Source organism: Dendrobates tinctorius, unplaced genomic scaffold, assembly GCF_039654945.1.
Source record: "Dendrobates tinctorius isolate UK_male_01 unplaced genomic scaffold, ASM3965494v1 ptg000038l, whole genome shotgun sequence".
NCBI classification, from domain to species: domain Eukaryota; kingdom Metazoa; phylum Chordata; class Amphibia; order Anura; family Dendrobatidae; genus Dendrobates; species Dendrobates tinctorius.
In genome coordinates, this window is record NW_027361706.1 from 1489831 (window position 1) to 1505806 (window position 15976).

Genomic DNA, 15976 nt, shown 5'->3' on the forward strand with positions numbered 1-15976 from the left:
CATTTGGAGCTCAATCAGGACTGATGGATGATGGTACAAGCAGATTTACCTGTAAAGGGAAAGCGATTTATCATTACTAGTGTTGAGCTTTCCGATACCGCAAGTATCGGGTATCGGCCGATATTAGCTGTATCGGAATTCCGATACTGACTTCCGATACTTTTTTCGTATCGGATAACGGAATGGGAAGTTCCCATAATGCTATCAGCCCGCTCGCTTTGATTCAGCCAATGGGAATCCTCAGAAGTGTGGGCACATCCTGTTAGGCATGTAAACTATTGGCATGGCTGTGATTGGCTGCTGAAATGATGTCATGATGCACTATAAAAGCCGCCGCCATTTCTGGTCACTCGGCTGTGAATTCAGTTAGGGACAGGCTGCTGTTGAAGACTGTGAGGGACAGTTAGAAATAGCGATTCTCAAAACAATATTGTGCTTTACCCAGGCTACATAAACCACCACTGTAGCTTTCTTTTCCCTAGCAGCAGTGTTCACAGCTGTCTGCAAGGGCTGTGTGAGTGCAGCTCACGCTGTGGAGTGGGTCCTGCAGCCACGTCTGGTTGTAGGCCGCCCAGCGTGCCTCACTGCTGCCTCATACATATTTTTCTTTTTAAGCTGCTTATTTTTAAAAAATTCTATCTAGTGTGCTTCCATCCGTATCAATATACGTTGGTTGCAAACACTAGTAGTAGACAGCGGAGCCTTTCTGCAGCCTTTCAGTGCTAGTGCCCACTTAGCTGCACTATTCACGGCTGTCTGAGAGGTCTCTGACTGTGTGTGAGTGCAGCTCACGCTGAGTAGTGTGTCCTGCAGCTACGTCTGGTTGTAGGCTGCTCAGCGTGTCACTGCCTCACACATTTTTCTTTTATTGCAGCTCATTTTTTCTCCTATTAGTGTGCATCCATCCGTATCCATATATGGTGGTTGCAAACACTCTAGGAGTACACAGCGGAGCCTTTCTGCAGCCTGTCAGTGCTAGTGCCCACTTAGCTGCACTGTTCACGGCTGTCTGAGAGGTCTCTGACTGTGTGTGAGTGCAGCTCACGCTGAGTAGTGTGTCCGGCAGCTACGTCTGGTTGTAGGCTGCTCAGCGTGCGTCACTGCCTCGCACATATTTTTCTTTAATTGCAGCTCATTTTTTCTTCTCCTATTAGTGTGCATCCATCCATATCCATCTACATTGGTTGGTTGCAAACACTATATAGGAGTAGAGAAGCCTTTTTTCTGGCTTGTGCCCTTCAGCTGCAGCCAGATTAGTATTACCCAAATTTTTTGGAGCCTCATCTTTTGCATTGTAGGTTACCTGCCTGCATTGTAATAGCTCCAGAAAGTTGGTGATACTCTCACTTTCAAATCTTTGATCACATCATTTTAGTTTTTTTTCCCCCCCAAAAAAACAGCAAAGTTCACCAAACACTACAGTTGAAAGTTGTGTAGGCCACATTAGCTCCCATTAAAGTGTAGTCGATACACACCATTCATAAAATTATTGTTTCTTATACCTGTAACCAGCTGTTCAGGAATAAGCACACTAAGGCCCCCCTTTGTACTTTTCTGCCTATCTTTCTCAGTCTAGCAAGATGAAGAAGGCAGGGAGTAAGGCACGTGGGCGTGGAGTTTCAGCAGGGAGAGGACGTGGGGATTCTGCAGGGAGAGGACGTGGGGATTCTGCAGGGAGAGGACGTGGAGAGTCTGTGCCTGCTGTTGGCACCAGTGAGTCAGCATCCCCCAGTTTTAGCAGGCAACAGTCCTTTATGCGCAGCTTTGTAGGACCTCAACGTACCCCACTGCTGCGGGAGGAACAAATTGAAGCTGTTGTGGGATGGATGCCAGCTAACGCATCGACTTCAATTACTTCCACATCCTCTCAGGGCCAGAGCACCGAAGAGCAACCATCTGTCTCTTCACCACCTGCCAAAGTGCCCAGGCAGTCAGAGAGCACTGGACAGGAGCCATCACAGTCTCTACTTCTGTTCTTGGAATCTGTTGGTTTGGAAAGAGGGGGCCAGCCAAGCAGCATTCCAGATTGTGAAGAAGAGGGAGTATACAGTGATGCGCAACTTCTTTGTGCCTCTGAATCTGAAGAGGCGGGTGGGTCAGTGCCTATGGTCAGCACACCTCAGTACGCATCAGATGATGACGAGACACAGTTGCCACTTTCTGTTGCGTACGGTGCTGGCGAGACAACCCAGGAGAAGCAGGTGTTTGAAGAGGGGAGTGTAGATGATGAGGTCCTTGACCCATCATGGCGTGAGGAACAGGAAGGTGGTGGGAGCAACTCTGAGGAAGAGATTCCCCGAACGGCCAAAACCGGAGGGAGAGGGAGAGGGGCAGACTTGGTTGCCTGTAGCCTCCACTTCGGCACACGTTAGGAGCATTCCACTTTCAAAAGGCAAAACGGGCGCTCCCAAGACTTGCAGTGCGTGGTCCTTTTTTGACACAGTTGCAGATGACATTTGCTTTGTCAAATGCAAGCTGTGTCATCAGAGAGTCAAAAGAGGGAAAAATGTCAGCAACCTCAATACCACTAATATGTGGAAACATGTGCGGACCAAGCACGAGGTGGAGTTACACAGACACACTGAAGACGTAGGCCAACGTACAGCACCACCTACCACCTCTTCAGCTCGTGTTGGGGCCTCTTCCTCCAGCTCACACACAGCTGGTTCGGCTTCCTCACAGGATCGCCAAGGAAGAACCTCTGGCACTGTTGTCCGGAGACCCTGTGACATTCCACCCACAGCACCACATTCCAAGTCATCCTCACACTCCCAGGCCACTCGACAGCCATCGGTAGCACAGGCATGGGAGAAAGGTGACCATACTCGGCAAACCATCCCCGAGCACAGGCTATGAATGCTGGCATTGCCAAACTACTGGCACTTGAAATGCTGTCATTCAGTCTGGTGGAGACTGACACCTTCCGGGACTTCATGGCATTGGCGGTCCCACAATACACCGTGCCCAGCCGCTTTTATTTCAGCAGGCGAGCCGTCCCTGCCCTGCAGAAACATGTGGAGGCAAACATAAAATATGCGCTACTAAACGCCGTCAGTAGCAAGGTCCACCTGACCACCGATGCGTGGACCAGTAACCATGGACAGGGACACGATACCTTTCCCTCACTGCCCATTGGGTCAATGTTGCTGAGCCGGGTACAGATCTGGAGAGTGGCGCTGTACGTGTTCTGCCAACTCCATGGATTGCAGGAATCCAGTCTGTACACATTGACTCCTCCTCCTACTCAAGTTCCTCTGAAACAGCGCAGCAGGAGCCTGTTATGACTGATATGACCACAGCCGTCGCCAAACGTCAACAGGCCGTACTGAAATTAATTTCTTTGGGGAATCGAAGCCACACAGCGCAGGAGCTCTGGAATGCCATCAAGCAGGAGAGCGACGTGTGGTTTCTGCCAGCGAATCTCCAGCCGGGCTTGGTAGTGTGTGACAATGGCCGAAATCTGGTGGCAGCTCTTGGCCTTTGCAACCTCACTCACATCCCATGTCTGGCACATGTGCTCAACTTGGTCGTGCAGAGCTTTCTGAGCGACTATCCGGATCTTGATGCACTGCTGCACAAGGTCCGCATAGAGTGCGCTCACTTGCAGCGTTCCAGCACGGCAAGGTCGCGCCTTGCTGCTCTGCAGCGCCGATTACGCCTTCCGGAACATCGCATCATATGTGACTTACCCACCAGGTGGAATTCTACGTTACATATGTTGGAGCGGTTGTGTGAGCAGCAGGCAGCAGTCATAGAGTACCAGCTGCATCAGGCGCAAACAAGTCGCACTGTGCGCCGGTCACACTTCAGCACCACTGACTGGGCCTCTATGAAGGACATCTGCCTCGTTTTGCGTGCCTTCGATGATTCCACGCGGATGGCGAGTGCAGATGATGCACTAGTCAGCATGACTGTCCCCCTTATCTGTCTGCTTCAAAAAACACTGCAAGCACTAAGGGATGAGGTTTTGGAAGAGGTGGAGGATGAGGAGTCCCAAATGCCATCTGCTACTGGACAGTCTGCGCTACGTGCTTCCTCACAAAGGCCTAGGCAGGGGACACTTTGTGAGGCGGATGAGGAGGAGTCGATGGAGGAGGAAGACATCTCTCCAGAGGAGGGAGGTACACAAAGCTCTAGTCAGTATGTACAGCGAGGGTGGGGTGATGCAGAGCAGGCAGAGATCACGCCTCAAGCAGGGGACAGCGGTTCTTTGGCAGTTGGGAGTCTTCAGCACATGGTTGACTTCATGCTGCAGTGCCTGAGAAACGACCGTCGCATCGCCCACATTCTCTATACGGCTGATTATTGGGTGTACACCCTCCTAGATCCTCGCTACCGGGACAACTTGCAAACCCTCACACCAACGTTGAACCGGGAGTGTAAACTGCGGGAGTACCAAGACACACTGGTGCAGTCCATCATGTTTTCCATTCCACCCGACAGCAGTGGTGCTAGTGCTTTACAAAGCACCTCTGTGCGTCGAGCCAGTGGAGGAAACTCGGCACAAAGAGGGAGCAGAGGCAGCGCCTCAGCACAAGGCAAGACCACTATGGCCCAAATGTGGCAAAGTTTTGTGTGTCCGCCACAATTGTCTACACCATCACTGACGGCTCCAGTCAGCAGGAGGCAACGTTTCCATCAGATGGTGACAGACTACATGTCTTGCCCTGTGAGTGTACTCCCAGATGGCTCTTCCCCCTTCAAGTTTTGGGTCTCTAAGCTGGATACATGGCCAGAGCTTAGCCAGTATGCATTGGAGGTGCTGGCTTGCCCTGCTGCCAGTGTATTATCGGAACGCGTCTTTAGTGCCGCAGGTGGTGTACTAACAGACCGTCGCACGCGACTTTCTTCCGATAACGTTGACAGGCTTACTTTTCTGAAAATGAACAAGGCCTGGATCTCCCCAGAATTTGCCAGTCCTCTTCCCGACTAAATAATTGGTTGGCAACTGTATCCAGGTCTCCTGTTGTGTTCATGTTTCTACCACCTGAACTATAATCCCTGGGCTTCAACACAGCCAGTTGTCGCTCAGATGTGTCGTCTGCACAGAGAAAAACACTAGCTCCTGTGTTATTGGGGTTCAGTAATGCCAGCTGCTCCCCTGCTGTGTGGACTGCAAAGTCTCCTGCTCCATCCACATTCAAACTACTACTGATTTTTAACCGTGCTTCACTTAGGCCTCTGGCTCCACTGTCTCTAGTATTTCCCCTGGCCTCCAACCCCGCCAGTTGCTGCTCTGAAGTGGCGTCTGCACAATCCACACTTCTTCCTGAGTTACTGGGGCTCAGTCACGTCAGTTGATCCCCTGATGTGTGTCCGGCAAGGTCTCCTGGTCTGTCCACATTCCCATTACTAGTAGTATGAATGAGGACAGAGCAGGAGACCTTGCCGGACACACATCAGGGGATCAACTGACAGGACTGAGCCCAAGTAACACAGGAACAAGTGTGGATTGTGCAGACGCCACTTCAGAGCTGTCACTGGTGGGGTTGGAGGCCAGGGGAAATACTAGAGACAGTGGAGCCTGAGACCTAAGTGGAGCACGGTTACAATCAGTAGTAGTCTACAACCTCTATAAAACGTGCTGCAAGTTGGCCTCAGCCTGCTCCATGCTTCATCCTGGGCTCCAACAACGCCAGTTGGTGTTCAGAAGTGCCGTCTTCACAGAACAAAACACACTAGCTCCTGTGTTAGTGGGATTCAGTAATGCCAGCTGTTCCCCTGCTGTGTAGACGGCAAAGTCTCCTGCTCCATCCACATGCCAACAACATCAGACCTCAGCCTGCTCCATGCCTCATCCTGTGCTCCAACAACGCCAGTTGGTGTTCAGAAGTGCCGTCTTCACAGAGCAAAACACACTAGCTCCTGTGTTAGTGGGGTTCAGTAATGCCAGCTGTTCCCCTGCTGTGTAGACGGCAAAGTCTCCTGCTCCATCCACATGCCAACAACATCAGACCTCAGCCTGCTCCATGCCTCATCCTGTGCTCCTACAACGCCAGTTGGTGTTCAGAAGTGCCGTCTTCACAGAGCAAAACACACTAGCTCCTGTGTTAGTGGGGTTCAGTAATGCCAGCTGTTCCCCTGCTGTGTGAATGGCAATGTCTCCTGCTGCCTCCAAACTCACACTGCAACGCATTTTCTCCTCGCTCCAAGTAGGCCTCAGCCTGCTCGGAGCATTGATCCTGGGCTACAACACAGCCAGTTGTAGCTTGGAAGTGCTGTCCGCACAGATTCAAACACTCGCTCCTGTGTCTGTGGGGTTCAGTAACGCCTGCTGTTCCCCTGCTATGTGGATGGCAAAGTCTCCTGCTGCCTCCAAAATCACACTACTACTGATTTTCCACCGTGCTCCACTTAGGCCTCTGGCTCTACTGTCTCTAGTATTTCCCCTGGCCTCCAACCCCGCCAGTCGCTGCTCTGAAGTGGCGTGTGCACAATCCACACTTGTTCCTGTGTTACTGTGGCTCAGGCACGTCAGTTGATTCACTGATGTGTGTCCGGCAATGTCTGCCGCTCTGTCCCCATTCCCATTACTAGTAGTCGGAATGTGGACAGAGCAGGAGACCTTGCCGGACACACATCAGTGGATCAACTGACGTGACTGAGCCCCAGTCACACAGGAACAAGTGTGGATTGTGCACACGCCACTTCAGAGCGGCGACTGGCGGGGTTGTAGGCCAGGGGAAATACTAGAGACAGTAGAACCAGAGGCCCAAGTAGAGGCCGGTTAAAATCAGTAGTTGTGTACAACCAATATAAAACTAGCTCGAAGTAGGCCTCAGCCTGCTGCATGATTGACCCCATGGCTCCAACATCGCCAGTTGCAGCTCAGAAGTGTCTTTGGCACGGGTACTCCCTCCTGCTCAGCCTGGTTCCAGCACCGTCAGCTGGTTCCCGGCAGAGCCTTTGGCCTAGGTGCCTCCTTCTTGGTATCCGAGTTCCAGCAACGTCTGCTGGTCCTTGGTAGTGCTTTTTAGCACAGGTACCTCCTGCTTAGAAACCGTGTTCCAGCACCGTCAGCTGGTCCACGGTTGTGCCATTGGCTCTTGTTCCTTCTGCTGCCCCTCTGAGTTCCAGCACCGTCAGCTGGTTCTCGGTAGTTCCATTGACTCTTGTAGCTTCTGCTACTCATCCCGGTTCCAGCACCGTCAGCTGGTTCTCGGCAGAGTCTTTGGCACGGGTACTCCCTCCTGCCCAGCCTGGTTCCAGCACGCCTGTTTCCGGGTAGTGTCAATGTAACTTTGCCACCGATACGTTGTCCTGTCGTGTTGCGGTCGGGTTTGCCGAGTCTATGGTGCCTGCAGTTTTGGTGCTTTCTATGTGGGCTGCGGGTTCTGGTAATAAAGGCTGGTTCTGTAGTGCCAATAGGACAAGCACCCCCTGTTGGACTGTGGGTTTCGGAAACTGCGTCCTGCTCGTGGCCTTGCAACTTTGTTGATCATGGGTACCTTCTGCTACCCATCCGGGTTCCAGCACCGTCTGCTGGTTCCCGGCAGAGCCTTTGGCATTGTTGCCTCCTTGTCGGTATCCGAGTTCCAGCAACGTCTGCTGGTTCTTGGTATTGCTTTTCAGCACAGGTAACTCCAGCTTAGAAACCGTGTTCCAGCACTGTCAGCTGGTACACGGTTGTGCCATTGGCTCTTGTTCCTTCTGCTGCCCCTCTGGGTTCCAGCACCGTCAGCTGGTTCTCGGTAGTTCCATTGACTCTTGTAGCTTCTGCTACCCATCCGGGTTCCAGCACCGTCAGCTGGTTCTCGGCAGTGTCTTTGGCACGGGTACTCCCTCCTGCCCAGCCTGGTTCCAGCACGCCTGTTTCCGGGTAGTGTCAACGTAACTTTGCCACCGATACGTTGTCCTGTCGTTTTACGGTCGGGTTTGCCGAGTCTATGGTGCCTGCAGTTTTGGTGCTTTCTATGTGGGCTGCGGGTTCTGGTAATAAAGGCTGGTTCTGTAGTGCCAATAGGACAAGCACCCCCTGTTGGACTGTGGGTTTCGGAAACTGCGTCCTGCTCGCGGCCTTGCAACTTTGTTGATCATGGGTACCTTCTGCTACCCATCCGGGTTCCAGCACCGTCTGCTGGTTCCCGGCAGAGTCTTTGGCATTGTTGCCTCCTTGTCGGTATCCGAGTTCCAGCAATGTCTGCTGGTTCTTGGTAGTGCTTTTCAGCAAAGGTAACTCCTGCTTAGAAACCGTGTCCCAGCACCGTCAGTTGGTCCACGGTTGTGCCATTGGCTCTTGTTCCTTCTGCTGCCCCTCTGGGTTCCAGCACCGTCAGCTGGTTCTCGGTAGTTCCATTGACTCTTGTAGCTTCTGCTACCCATCCGGGTTCCAGCACCGTCAGCTGGTTCTCGGCAGTGTCTTTGGCACGGGTACTCCCTCCTGCCCAGCCTGGTTCCAGCATGCCTGCTGTTTCCGGGTAGTGTCAACGTAGCTTTGCCACCGATACGTTGTCCTGTCGTGTTGCGGTCGGGTTTGTCAAGTCTATGGTGCCTGCAGTTTTGGTGCTTTCTATGTGGGCTGCGGGTTCTGGTAATAAAGGCTGGTTCTGTAGTGCCAATAGGACAAGCACCCCCTGTTGGACTGTGGGTTTCGGAAACTGCGTCCTGCTCGCGGCCTTGCAACTTTGTTGATCATGGGTACCTTCTGCTACCAATCCGGGTTTCAGCACTGTCTGCTGGTTCCCGGCAGAGCCTTTGGCTTTGTTGCCTCCTTGTCGGTATCCGAGTTCCAGCAACGTCTGCTGGATCTTGGTAGTGCTTTTTAGCACATGTAACTCCTGCTTAGAAACCGTGTTCCAGCACCGTCAGCTCGTCCACGGTTGGGCCATTGGCTCTTGTTCCTTCTGCTGCCCCTCCTGGTTCCAGCACCGTCAGCTGGTTCTCGGTAGTTCCATTGAGTATTGTAGCTTCTGCTACCCATCCGGGTTCCAGCACCGTCAGCTGGTTCTCGGCATTGTCTTTGGCACGGGTACTCCCTCCTGCCCAGCCTTGTTACAGCACGCCTGCTGTTTCCGGGTAGTGTCAACGTCACTTTGCCACCGATACGTTGTCCTGTCGTGTTGCGGTAGGGTTAGCCGAGTCTATGGTGCCTGCAGTTTCGGTGCTTCCTATTTGGGCTGCGGGTTCTGGTAAAAAAGGCTGGTTCCATAGTGCCAATAGGACAAGCACCCCCTGTAGGACTGTGGGTTTCGGTAACTGCGGCCTGCTCGCGGATGCAAAACTTTGTTAATCATGGGTACCTTCTGCTACCCATCCGGGTTCCAGCAACGTCAGCTGGTTCCCGGCAGAGCCTTTGGCCTAGGTGCCTCCTTGTCGGTATCCGAGTTCCAGCAACGTCTGCTGGTCCTTGGTAGTGCTTTGGAGCACAGGTACCTCCTGCTTAGTAACGGTGTTCCAGCACCGTCAGCTGTTCCACGGTTGTCCCATTGGCTCTTGTTCCTTCTGCTACCCATCCGGGTTCCAGCACCGTCAGCTGGTTTTCGGCAGTGCCTTTGGCCTAGGTGCCTCCTTCTTGGTATCCGAGTTCCAGCAACGTCTGCTGGTCCTTGGTAGTGCTTTGGAGCACAGGTACCTCCTGCTTAGTAACTGTGTTCCAGCACAGTCAGCTGGTCCATGGTTGCGCCATTGGCTCTTGTTCATTCTGCTGCCACTCCGGGTTCCAGTACCGTCAGCTGGTTCTCGACAGTTCCTCAGCCTTCTTGTAACTTCTGCTACTTTTCCAAGTTCAAGCTTGTGGAAATGGTTTTTGATTCTCACTCTGGATCTCCATGAAAATGACCCTGAAGACAAATACCCTGAAGACCACACAGAAGAATACCTAAAAGATGACCCTGAATAAGATGACCAAGAGGACAAAGAACAGGAAGACAACCACCAAGATGCAGAACAACAAGAGACAGAAGACCAAGAAGCATAAAAAACAAAAGCAGAAGAACATTAAGCATAAGACTAAAAATCTGAGCAAAGGATATTATCAAATTTATTAGCAGAAGAAGACTAAGCAGTGTATGGGGGTGTGTTATGAAAGAGTCACCGAAGGAGGAAAAAACAAAAATACAAGCTAAGTCCAGAAAAACTGGAGAGGTTGGTAGCTATCGGATTGCAGACCCCTGATCCTATCCACAACAACTAACAGTAGCCGTGGGGGGTTCCTACGATGCCCTAGACCCCTCGATCACAGCCGGAGTACAAAATAGGCCTAAAGAAAGAAAGGTGAAATCTAAACTGCCCCAGAGCAGACCCCAAAGCAATAGGCAGCCCCCAACAAATAATGACGGTGAAGCAAGATGAAAACACTAACACAGATAGAAAGATAGGTTGAGCAAACGATGGGGCCTAAGCTAACTAAAAAGGACAGGATAGAAAAGCTGCTGTCTGCAATCCGTAAAAAACCCTACCAAAAACCCTACCAAAAAATGTCCCAACCGTCTGATAGGAAAAACAGGCCCTGAAGTCGCTATATCAGCACTCAGGTAAATTCTGAAGACAGAGCCAAGAGACCACCATAGTATCTTTTACGGTTTCTGACAAACGCTTCCGAAAGAGAGCTGCCAAGGCACCATCATTCCAGGTAGTAAGGACCGCCCACTTTTGGAATTTTTGACAGTACAACTCTGCAGAATCCCGACCCTGGCTCAATGCCAACAGGGCCTTTTCAGCCTGATCAATAGCATTAGGTTCATCATACAACAACCCCAAGGCTTGAAAAAATGCGTCCACATTAGTAAGAATAGGATCATCAGGTTTCAAAGAAATCCTGGGGATCGCCGCGCAGCAAAGAGATGACAATTTTAACCTGCTGCGTGGAGCTCCCCGACGAGTTAGGCTTCAAGGCAAAAAATAATTTACAATTATTCTTAAAATTCAAAAATTTAGACCGATCCCCAAAAACACATCAGGAGTAGGGTTCTTTGGTTCAGCAGCATGAGAATGAGCAAGATAGGCGGAAATTCCCCGCACTTCAGCAGTGAGCTGCTCCACACGATCAGACAATTGCTTCATCTCCATTGAGAAAGAAAAAAAAAAATTCCCCCTACGGCCTCAGAGACATAGAGGAAGAAATATACACAAAAAAAAAAAAAAAACATTCTGACAAACTCTCTTTTTTTTTTTACAATTCTTTCCTGCTATTGAGTACCCTAGGATCTGCGGTATGGCTGGTAATTCTGTTATGAATGAGTCACCGAAGGAGGAAAAAACAAAAATACAAGCTAAGTCCAGAAAAACCGGAGAGGTTGGTAGCTATCAGATTGCAGACCCCTGATCCTATCCACAACAACTAACAGTAGCCGTGGGGGGTTCCTACGATGCCCTAGACCCCTCGATCACAGCCAGAGAACTAAATAGGCCTAAAGAAAGAAAGGGGAAATCTAAACTGCCCCAGAGCAGACCCCAAAGCAATAGGCAGCCCCAACAAATAATGACGGTGAAGCAAGATGAAAACACTAACACAGATAGAAAGATAGGTTGAGCAAACGATGGGGCCCAAGCTAACTAAAAAGGACAGGATAGAAAAGCTGCTGTCTGCAATCCGTAAAAAACCCTACCAAAAAATGTCCCAACCGTCTGATAGGAAAAACAGGCCCTGAAGTCGCTATATCAGCACTCAGGTAAATTCTGAAGACAGAGCCAAGAGACAAAAATGGAACTCAGCACACCCCCGACCGGGGATGGCTGAACTCCAAAAAACAAGGTAAACAAAACAAAACTAATAAGTTCAATAGCAGAGCAAAAATTTATCTTTGGGAAGCAGGAATCAGACTGGTCTCCAAGAATCCAGCAGAGAAATCACCAGCGACTCAGAAGGGCATCGGCTGCCTTATATCCAGTCAGAATTTCCTGTTACCCAGTCATCATCTACCAGATCAGGTGTTTGGTAATCAGCCTCACTACCTTCCTTCACCAGAAGAGGGAGTTCATCAGACAGCGACGGTGAAGGGGAAAATGAACTCACAACAGGGGTGTGTCCGTTCCTCCTCGTGGTGCCCCTGGAAAAGGCCTGCTGCTGCAGGACAAACTGAACGTGGACAAATCCTGTTGTAAATCTTTTGTGACAGGCTGAACGGAAGGTGTAATCTTCAAACTTTTATAGATAACAACTACAGGAATGCCTGACACAAATAAGAATATGATGAAGAAGAATAGGAAGAAGATGAAGAAGTAGAATATGAAGAAGAGTAATAGTTGAATAAGAAGAATATGAAGAATGTAAAAAAAAAAAAAGAAAAAGAAGAAAAAAAAGAAGAAAAAGAAGAAGTTGATGAAAAAGATGCTGCTGCTGAGGATCATGAAGGAGAAAGTGTGGGAGAAGTAAAAAAGAAGGTAAAGAGCATGGAAGTAGTGAAACATACATATCTGACAAAAAATTAAAGACTTTAACATAGTCAATATCTTTGTAACTACGAACGTCTTTAAAAAAAAAAAAAATCCTGCTATTCCATTTGATTGGGCTAAACCTCTATGGCTTTAATGTCTCCTACACCTCCCACAATACATTCTACATTATTATTAGTTGTTTTTCTTCATGTAGAATTAACCTACAGGGAAAGAAAGGGTTTTTTTTAATTCCGATATTTCTGTTCCATTGACTTGAATGGGACTTCGGGATCGGAATCTGCGATACCCGATACTTTTTTTTAGATCGGCCGATCCATTCCGATACGATATTTTTCAGTATCGGGTGGTATAGCTCAACACTAATCATTACGCATGCACAAGTACATTTACTGAATACACAGTGGTGTCTGACATTTGCGCTGCCAAAGTGGATGTGTGGCGCCCCTGAGGCTCAGTCGCCACAGAGGTACTGCACCTTCTCCTAAGGTGTAGTGCCCCACCACCTAGGTAAGTAGGGAACTCCTTTCCACACTCCAACACCTGCACCCCACACACAGGATAGTTCAGCAGGACCACATTGCGGCTCCATGCTTAGAGGGTAGCAGCGCACCTTTCGTGGGTCCTTGCTTCGTAACACGAGATGTGCTGGGAGGTGGGTGGAGTTGAGATATATAAAAGGTTGGGAAGGTTTAGAATTACAGATCAGTCTGGAGGTTCAGTCTGACAGAGGGTCAGAAAGGAAGGAAAGGAGCCACTCGGGAGGAGTGGGGATCCCTGGAAGAAGGGATGGAGGAAGGAGTGCTGCAGCTGCCTCAGTGACCTGAGCCATCTGGCACGGAAAAGGAACAGAAGGAGAAAGACGTAGAACTGCAACCTAAGCTTCCATAAGAGAGAGAAGAAACAGTGCGGAACGAAGGAGTAGGAGAACAGAGAGGAGTTGTGGGTTGGAAGAGGAACCCTGCCTATAGGTTCTCAGCGCAAGGCCAGGGACCGGTCCCCGAGGTTGTATGGACACTTATGGTTCTGCAGCAGACACCGGTGGAGTAGTTGGCTGTAAATGCACTACTCCCATCTAAGACTTGGGGCACAACAGCAACTGAATAGAGAGCCAGGACTCCGGAGAAGGGAGTCCCCAAGAGAGGCTACAGCTGTCTGCCATACGAGTAGAGTTGTTAGGAACATCTGACAGGAGGAACTTCAGAGTACCACGGTGCTCGAGCTCTTCACACTAAAAGGCGCAATAGAGGAGTCGTTCAGGAAAGGTACATGTTGGCGGAGTGTTGGAGAGGATAATCCTGACTAGCCCGGGAGGTTGATTGAGTCTCTACCCCGGAGTCAGGCACCAGTGTGTACCATGAACTGTGAGTAAAGCTTTGGAACTGCAAGCCCTGGTGTCTTCCATTCATTTGTGCGCCAACACCGTCAGCACCGCTACATCTGGCTACCAACATTCCTCACACCGCCTACGCCTATACACTGTCCTGGGGTTACAGCTTCACCTGCGGGGAGCTACACCATCTATGCTGCAACACACCATCAGCCCCAGAGGATCTGCACGCAGCGTTGGCTTACCATCTTGCTTGCCAAACACCACAGGTGGCGTCACAAACTATCACATAAACTATATTACAAACCACCATTGATTTGGGCGCCCAGGGCCACGGACCGGGTCACAGCTGCTGTGACTTATCCCACTTACACTGGCCCGGTACCGAGTACCCCACAGCCCTTGGAGGGCGACCCAGATGCCCGTGCCCTTGTTGAAGTTTGTCTTATAGGCTGTGGATTTGCTACTGGATATGGTGCAGCTGTCAACACTGCTAAGGTGACCAAGCGCTCTAGTTGTGCTGTTTTTGGCTTGGGAGGAGTTGGTTGTTCAGCAATTGTAGGATGCAAGGATGCAAGCGCTACACGAATCATTGGCGTAGGTTCACATAAGGATAAGTATCCAAAAGCCCTACAACTGGGAGCCACTGAGTGCCTAAACCCAAAGGATTATGATAAACCCATCCATGAGGTCATTACGGAGCTAACTAACGGAGGAGTGGATTTTGCCATTGAATGTGCAGGACGCACTGAAACCATGCTGACTGCTCTCCAGTGTACTTACTGTGGAAATGGTGTTGCTGTTGTGTTGGGTGTGGCATCTCCCAAGGACACACTTTGTTTGCATCCAGGTTTGCTTGTCACAGGGCGTACCTTGAAAGGATCTATATTTGGAGGCTACAAGGGTTCTGATATCCCAAAACTGGTTACAGATTATATGAACAAAAGGAACAATCTGGAACATTTAGTAAGCAAGAAGCTAGCCCTGGAAAAAATCAAATGATTCAATCAATGAAAAATCAAGCATTTGAACTGCTTAGCAGTGGGGCAGGAGCTCGGAGTATTGTGATATTCTAATCATACCGCAGGTGAAAATATGGAAGTAGACCATGGAGCTGTCCTTGTAGAAATGCACTTTACAGCTTCTGATTAATCATATCTTATATGCATACATTCTCCTATCTGATTGGTGTATGATTTTTTTGTTCACAGTGATAGAATCCACTTAAGAATTTTGGCATTTGCTTTGGTTCAACTTCTATACTAATGCAGACACCGGTATAGTTCAATGTGGCGGCGGTGGGGGGAGTCGCCACTAGCGGCAGGTAAGCCCCCCCGCCTCACGGGCCCCATAGCGGATGTGTAATGTGCCGCTACCCGGGGGCCCCTGGGTTAGCGGGGAACCTAGGCAGCTGCCTGGTCTGCCTGCCCCTAACGCCGTTACTGCTCCTGGGACTCGCCATGGTGGGAGGAAAGAGGATCAGGGTGAGGATTCTGTGGTCCAGACTCCTGGCTAGTGAGACTGGACCGTGTGGAAGACAGGTAGTGCAGGGAAATACTGGAAGCATTATCTGCCATTTAACCAACCACCTGTTTGCACTGATCTCTCTTTAAGAGTGGTGTCCTGCAACCCTCTGCAAAATGGGACAGGAACCTACGTCTCATGGATGATCGTGTTTGTTGTGTTCCCAAAGCATGCATAGTTTCACTTGGCCAACGGCTTTGGCCTCTGCGTGCACCATCAGCAGCACGTAAACTTCTCTGTCCCTTACCCCACGCCTTGTGCTTTTTTAAATTACGTATATAATTTATGCATGCAAATTTTCTGGTATTAATAGGTAAAAGAAAATATGTTGCCTTGAAAAGGACTTTTGTTTTTAGCTTACAGCAGCAGTATACCTATGGAAGGCCTGTAAGGCAATAAATCCTGCCTGTATGCCTCTAATCCAAAACTACTTGAGAATGGCACTTGAGCACCCGCGATACTCAATCGAGTAACGAGTGTAACCAAGCACCACGATCAGTGGCGTAGCAACTGTTTGTGGCGCCCGGGGCGGTCGAAAAATTTGCCGCCCCTTTGGTCGTTGATAATACATAAGGGGCTGGGGGCCCCACCTATAGCGTCAGACAGAGGGCCCCCACCAAACAGCGCCACACAGAGGCTCCCCACCAAACAGCGCCACACAGAGGACCCCCACCAAACAGCTCCACACAGAGGGCCCCCACCAAATAGCGTCACACAGAGGGCCCCCACCAAACAGCGCCACACAGAGGGCCCCCACCAAACAGCGCCACACAGAGGGCCCCCACCAAA

At 50.2% G+C, this 15976-nt stretch overlaps 1 protein-coding gene across 1 annotated transcript; it reads left to right on the plus strand.

The window, feature by feature from the left end:
- Positions 1 to 23: 23 nt before the first annotated feature.
- On the plus strand, positions 24 to 14665 carry LOC141088167 (NADP-dependent alcohol dehydrogenase-like). Its single transcript, XM_073574092.1, has 3 exons — positions 24 to 65; positions 12695 to 12769; positions 14072 to 14665. The coding sequence occupies exons 1-3, from the start codon at positions 24 to 26 to the stop codon at positions 14663 to 14665; spliced, it is 711 nt and encodes a 236-aa protein (XP_073430193.1).
- Positions 14666 to 15976: the final 1311 nt, after the last annotated feature.